Raw genomic sequence first — 6,497 nt, 5'->3', positions numbered from 1 at the left:
TCTTATGTCTGTTTCTATCTAATTTAAAGTAGAAACAAAGACAGACGTATGAGTTAACTGTTAGTTAGCTTAGCAAGAGGTTGGAACATTAGTACACACTTGGGTGTTTACGATAATTCGAGTTGGAGTTAGTACGAGTTAGTTTCACTAAGGTTGAAAAATATGATAGTCACAAGCATCTAGCATTTTCATGATTCATGACAATTCAATGCTGTCTGATAAATCGAGTAGAGTAGAATAGAGTTAGGGTCGGTTTATCCAACCTCTTGCTAAGCTAACTAACAGTTAAATCTTATGTCTGTTTCTATCTAATTTAAAGTAGAAACAAAGACAGACGTATGAGTTAACTGTTAGTTAGCTTAGCAAGAGGTTGGAACATTAGTACACACTTGGGTGTTTACGATAATTCGAGTTGGAGTTAGTACGAGTTAGTTTCACTAAGGTTGAAAAATATGATAGTCACAAGCATCTAGCATTTTCATGATTCATGACAATTCAATGCTGTCTGATAAATCGAGTAGAGTAGAATAGAGTTAGGGTCGGTTTATCCAACCTCTTGCTAAGCTAACTAACAGTTAAATCTTATGTCTGTTTCCATCTAATTTAAAGTAGAAACAAAGACAGACGTATGAGTTAACTGTTAGTTAGCTTAGCAAGAGGTTGGAAAAACCGTCCCTTAGAATAGTATAGCGGATAATATACAGGGTGACCCATTTTAATCTATAATTCCGAATATCTCCTAAACTACCCGTTTTACGGGAAAATAGTTGCGACAAAAAATGTTCAGGGCAGAAGGGTTCACAAACCTGTGCTAATGACCTTGACCTTGAGATGACCTTTCAAGGTTATTTGAAGGTCAAGGTCTTTTTTTTCAATGGGAACCCCTATTTTTGACCCCGGATTTAGAAAAAACAGGAAATTTTACGTTCAAAATGATATTTTGAAAATTTTTTATATGACCTTCAAAGGTCATATAAAACACAGGTTTGTGAACCCTTCTGCTCTGAACATTTTTTGTCGCAACTATTTTCCCGTAGAACGGGTAGTTTAGGAGATATTCGGAATTATAGATTAAAATGGGTCACCCTGTATGTATAATAATTAACAGTATCAAATAACATAGTTTTGTAAAATATATAACAATAATATTACGAAACAATGAGTTGTTATATGAGTTGTTTTAGAAAAATTAGAAGCACTAAATTAAATTATGAAAAGGTATCATGTATTTGTGAAATATCCAAAAGGAGAAAACAATTCTTCTAACCTATTATTAACCTATTATTATTGAATACTTCACAAATACATGATACCTTTTCATAATTTAATTTAGTACTTCTAATTTTTCTAAAATATAATAAATCATTGTTATATAATAAATATAATAAATATAATGTATATAATAAATATAATAAATCATTTTGTAATATTATTGTTATATATTTTACGAAACTATGTGATTTAATACTGTTAATTCTTATACATATACTGTACGCTATACTATCCTAACTCTACTCTACTCGATTTATCGGATAGCATTGAGTTGTCATAAATCATAAAAATACTAGATGCTTGTGCCTATCATATTTCGGCTCTAGTGAAACTAACTCGTACTAACTCCAACTTGAATTATCGTAAACACCCATTGTTTCAATTGAATCGTGCACAATGTTATGGCTTCTGCACACAAGACGCGGTAATGCTTGCCGCGTGGCGGAAGTCCACGCGACAGCCAATCAATATGTTGTTTTTCCGTAAGAGCTAAAAGGTTATTACAGAAAACAGCATATTAATTGGCTATCGCGCGAACTTCCGGCACGCGGCAAACATTAGGGTGCCATTACATGAAGCGCGGAAACGCGGAAGACAAAATCTTACGAGATTCGCTACGCGTTCCACGTCTGTTTTGATTGCTTTATATTACATGAGACATATTTTGAGCGGAAAAGCGGTATGGGGAATTATAAAATATTAATTTTTAACGGTATTTATTAATTAAAATGCTTGTATTCAACAGATAAGCTGAAAAGATAAACATATTAGTAAAAATTGCAGTAAATTAAGTTAATACAATTTTAAAAAATGAATATAGAAGTTTATTTATCACCAAACCGTTACGCTTTTCCGTGCAAATTGTGCTCCATGTAATATAAGGAGAAATAAAATCGCGGAACAAATGCGGAAAAATTCATTGTCACAAGTTGTCACAAGTTATCACAAGTTGTTCAACCTAACCATTAAGACGTGTTCAAATAGGTTCGGACCTGACATTTTTTGGAATTCATATCTTGGTATCTTGGATGAAAAAACAATAGAGAAAAGTTTTGGGCATTCTGCTTTTCCGCTTTTTCAACGTACGGGAAGAAATGATTCAATTCGCGGAACGCGGAGATCTAGTAAGATTTTGTCTTCCGCGTTTCCGCGTTTCCACGCTTTATATAATGGTACCCTTACCGCGTCCTGTGTGCAGGAGCCATTACACTTTGTGCATTTCTGTGCATATGTGCATTTCTATACATATGTGTCAAGATGTGTTAAGTAATTGAAAAGCACCCTGTGTTGACTTGTGTTATTAAATGGAAAGCATCCTATATTATATACTATAGAGCATCAAGTAGAATTTCCTTAAAAAGGACATTTTGGAATGTAACCCCAGGGCTGCGTTTCAAAATTCTACTCGACAAGTACAGTAGCATTTAATTGACCAATAAGAACAAAGATAACTAGGATTTCTTTATCATGATTAGCCAATTAAATATAAGTTTTATGTCTATTCATAGTCAGGCCTTATATTTAAGGCTTCCTTAAATTCATCTTCAGATATTCTACAGCCAATAAAATGATCCATAGAGCATCTGAAGATGAACTTAAGGAGGCCTTAAATATAAGACCTGACTATGGCTGCGTTCCTAAATTCACTGTCAGTACTGAAAATCTATAGTTCATGTTACGTATACTATAGAATTTCAGTACTGGCAGTGAATTTCGGAACGCAGCCTATGAATACGGGCACTACTCACCAAGGCTGCGTTCCGAAATTCACTGCCAGTACTGAAAATCTATAGTTCATGTCACATACTAGTATATTAGTTGCGTTCGGCATTGTATTGGAGGATTCACACCGCGTCCGATGTCCGATGTGCGACGTCTGATGTCCAATAGGAGAACAGCTTTCCAATGGAGAATTAAATTCTCTATTAGAAAGCTATTCTCTTATTGGATATCGGACTTCGTACGTCGGACATCGGACGCGGTGTGAATCGGAGACGTCGGATTGCTCTTTCATCTCGAAGATGCATAGAAATGAAAAAGATACAAGATCTCATATCTCTCTCATTTCTGTGCATTTTCGAGGTTAAAGAGCAATCCGACGTTTTCGATTTACAATGTCGAACGTAACAATTATAGAATTTCAATACTAGCAGTGAATTTCGGAACGTAGCCCGAGTAGAATTTTGAAACGCAGATGTCCATTGGTTGTGGCGATCTTAGGCCTTACACACAATGGAGCACATATTAAAGTTGCATTCCGTTGCGTTTCACTCACACATTTATCTATAGTTCATGTTACATATACTGTAAAAAATGCGCACTTATACTTGAATGCATAGGAATAAATATTAAATAGTTTAATCTTAGAAAATGGAATTGTTTAAAGCAAAGGAACCGCGAATACATTAATGCATTGCAAATTAAATAATCAGAAATAAAAATGACGTAAAATATTAGATATATGAAAATAAGTTATTTGAAATATAAAACATTCTTAATATTTATTTCTTTTCAAATATTTCCATCATTAACACAACCAAAACGTGCGTTAACATGATGACAACATGCGTCGTGACAGCATGTGTCGTGACAGAGCGACGTCACTTGTGCAAACGTCGTGACAGGATGTAGGTAAAATAACTGTTACAGATAAGTACATTTTTATCATTTTTTTTATTGGTACATCTTGTCGGGCAACAAGTCTTTGTAATGGCTAATGCTCTTATTCGCAGCTGCAGCACCCAAAGATCGCGACCCCGTGAACCGATACCCGTCGAAATCGCGATATTCTATACGCAGTAAGAACGGTTCCTTGAATGTAACTTTATGCGATTCGGAACACATTTTATGCGAATTATTCAAATTGTCCGTTTTCGGTACTCTACCCACATCTTTGTGTTTATTGTTCAGCAATACACTGACGTTGTATTGCCAGCCCGATGAACGTCTTTTCATAGAGTCACATTGTACGATCGCCTGAAATGTCGTTGGTATGTGATAATAAATAAATTTGTTGTTAGAGTAGTAATGTTTCACTATTACGTCGTTGATCGATCGGCGATGGATAATTTTTTCAACCGTTTCATGTGTAGAATGTAAACTTTTCCACGACTTTGACTGGCAGTTCAATTTGTCGCATAAGAACTCTTGTAATTTACTTTGTGCTTGATCCGAACCTTGAAACTCGAGAAACGCAAACTCCTTATTAATATTCATGAATAAACACGCGATAAATTTCAAAGTGGTGTACTCGGGCTGAGCTATGATATATTTGAGTTTGTCTAATATCGATTTTATCTTTGATGCAAGTCGACCCCGGTTTTGAACCTTAACGACGTTATTGTGGCAGTTAATAGTCAGTTCTTGAATCTTTTGCATAACCAAGTACTTATCTTTTTCCGTGATAATGACTTTAGATTTCATCATGTACGGGGTGATCGATATCAATGTAACGCGTTGAAACTCACGTAGAGTCAAACATTTGGCGAAAAGCGACTGACTTGTAGACGACGAGGATGTGTCGTCAATCCACGGAAATGACGCTTGCTCGTCTATGTACAATAACGATGCGTTGTTCTTTTGCGACAGCACGATAGGCTGCTGCTGCTGCTGTAACGGCTGCTGCTGCTGCTGTAACGGTTGCTGTTGCTGCTGTAACGGCTGCTGCTGCTGCTGTGGTAGCTGCGCGAATGTTGCCGATGTCGTCGTGTACCCCTGATCCACCACACCGACAGCAGTATCCGAGACGACCTCAGTTGCAGTTGATTGTTCAATACTCGTACATGATTGTTGCGGTGGACAGTTCGATGTGGATAGTTCGGTGTTTACTACGGTGATAGTTGCGTACGGCTCCTCCTCGGTACCCACATCTGCTTCATTGTTCACCACGGAGATAGGCTCCTCCTCGATACCCACACCTGCTTCAGTGTTCACCACGGATATGGGTTCCTCCTCGATGCCCACGCATACTTCGGTAATGTTCACCATAGAGATGGGCTCCTCCTCGGTGCCCACGCATACTTCGGTAGTGCTCACTACGGATATCGGTTCATCTAACCCCACACATTTGTCAGATGTCTCAACTTCTAATGTTGCGGTCTCAGTATCCACATTCATCGTGTCCGCATTCATCGTTACGGCGGTGTCTGGGTCCACACTCGTCATTACGGCGGTTGCACGCATTGCAGTGGCACGACGAGCCACTCGTGTAGGTCGTTGTTCACCTTCATCATTTGAGAACGATGGTGCGTATTTCATCCTCTGAAACAAAAAAGGTTGGATCAATTCACCACAGTATCACAGGAGCACAGTCCGTTGCGCTAGTCGATCGTAGATGCAGAATAGTACCTTTCGTTTCGAGCGTGAATCGTGTTGTTCTTGCATCAAATGATGCAAGGTACGCGAAAGCTCATGCATTTGATCGAACTCATCCGACAGAGTGAGGCATAAATTTTCTACAGCTATTGCAACGGAACGTACAAAATTGGTCAACGCTTTTTCTTTGAAAGTGGCCATCGTAAAGAATTTTGCGAACTGGAAACAAAACTATTAAGCAGCTCTTTTTATTCGGCATAGTCAAGTTGAAGGTTGAGTGGTGGAGCCGTGGTGATTTAGCGCGTTTTTTATCGCGCGCGTGGACCGTATCGGTCGATCCGCTAAACGAGCTTATCGGTTTTTTTCATTTAATTATTATGCGTAATCTTATCCATATGCAACTGTGTCAATTTTTGTACGATAGCCGTACAATTAGATTATATGTCTGTCTTTATTATTCTTCAAATTCGACAAAGACAGACATGATTTAACTATGATTTAACTATTAGCAGAAGTGGGAACAATCAGAGTTTTCTTAGCAAGAAAAACATGTTTATCATTCTACATCCTTGATTATCATTATATTCAAAGAAAATGGTATAATCGTATTCCTGTATATATTTTTTTATGTTGCAATTATATACCCAGAGAGAAAAGTTACGTCGATTCGACGTCTATCAGACGTCTATATGAAACGTCTATCTATCATCTAGATTCAGATTTATATCAACCTAAAAACGGTCCACATTTAGATATCTAATAGATCGTCATTTCGGCGTCTTATCGATGTTAACTTTAGACGGCCGTGGAAAGACGAATAGACATCGAATCGATGTCTTACGCTTTAGATGTCTAATAGATATCGATGCGATGTTTATTTAACTGCTATTTTTCCCTGGGTAAAAGCAGTA

The 6,497-nt window shown here is 37.4% G+C and overlaps 1 protein-coding gene across 2 annotated transcripts; it reads right to left on the bottom strand.

Moving 5' to 3' along the window:
• Positions 1-3,926: 3,926 nt before the first annotated feature.
• Positions 3,927-5,913, bottom strand: LOC116846250. 2 transcript variants are annotated; one of them, XM_032819840.1, is made up of 3 exons: positions 5,620-5,913; positions 5,190-5,532; positions 3,927-5,141 (listed from the first exon to the last, which is right to left on the bottom strand). In XM_032819840.1, the coding sequence occupies exons 1-3, from the start codon at positions 5,785-5,787 to the stop codon at positions 3,946-3,948; spliced, it is 1,707 nt and encodes a 568-aa protein (XP_032675731.1). In that variant the 5' UTR covers positions 5,788-5,913; the 3' UTR covers positions 3,927-3,945. The 2 variants fall into 2 exon arrangements, with proteins under 2 accessions (XP_032675731.1, XP_032675730.1); XM_032819839.1 differs by having other exon boundaries at positions 3,927-5,532.
• Positions 5,914-6,497: the final 584 nt, after the last annotated feature.

Source organism: Odontomachus brunneus, unplaced genomic scaffold, assembly GCF_010583005.1.
Source record: "Odontomachus brunneus isolate Ranch 3 - 2012 unplaced genomic scaffold, Obru_v1 Obru_scaffold_062, whole genome shotgun sequence".
Lineage (NCBI taxonomy): Eukaryota > Metazoa > Arthropoda > Insecta > Hymenoptera > Formicidae > Odontomachus > Odontomachus brunneus.
This window is presented reverse-complemented; position numbering and strand designations above follow the sequence as displayed.

Excerpts from the sequence above, each read along its gene's own strand:
- LOC116846250 (XM_032819839.1), bottom strand. The coding sequence starts at position 5,787 with ATGGCCACTTTCAAAGAAAAAGCGTTGACCAATTTTGTACGTTCCGTT. Across the intron at positions 5,533-5,619 it reads ATTCACGCTCGAAACGAAAG|AGGATGAAATACGCACCATC; the intron begins GTACTATTCTGC and ends TTTTTGTTTCAG.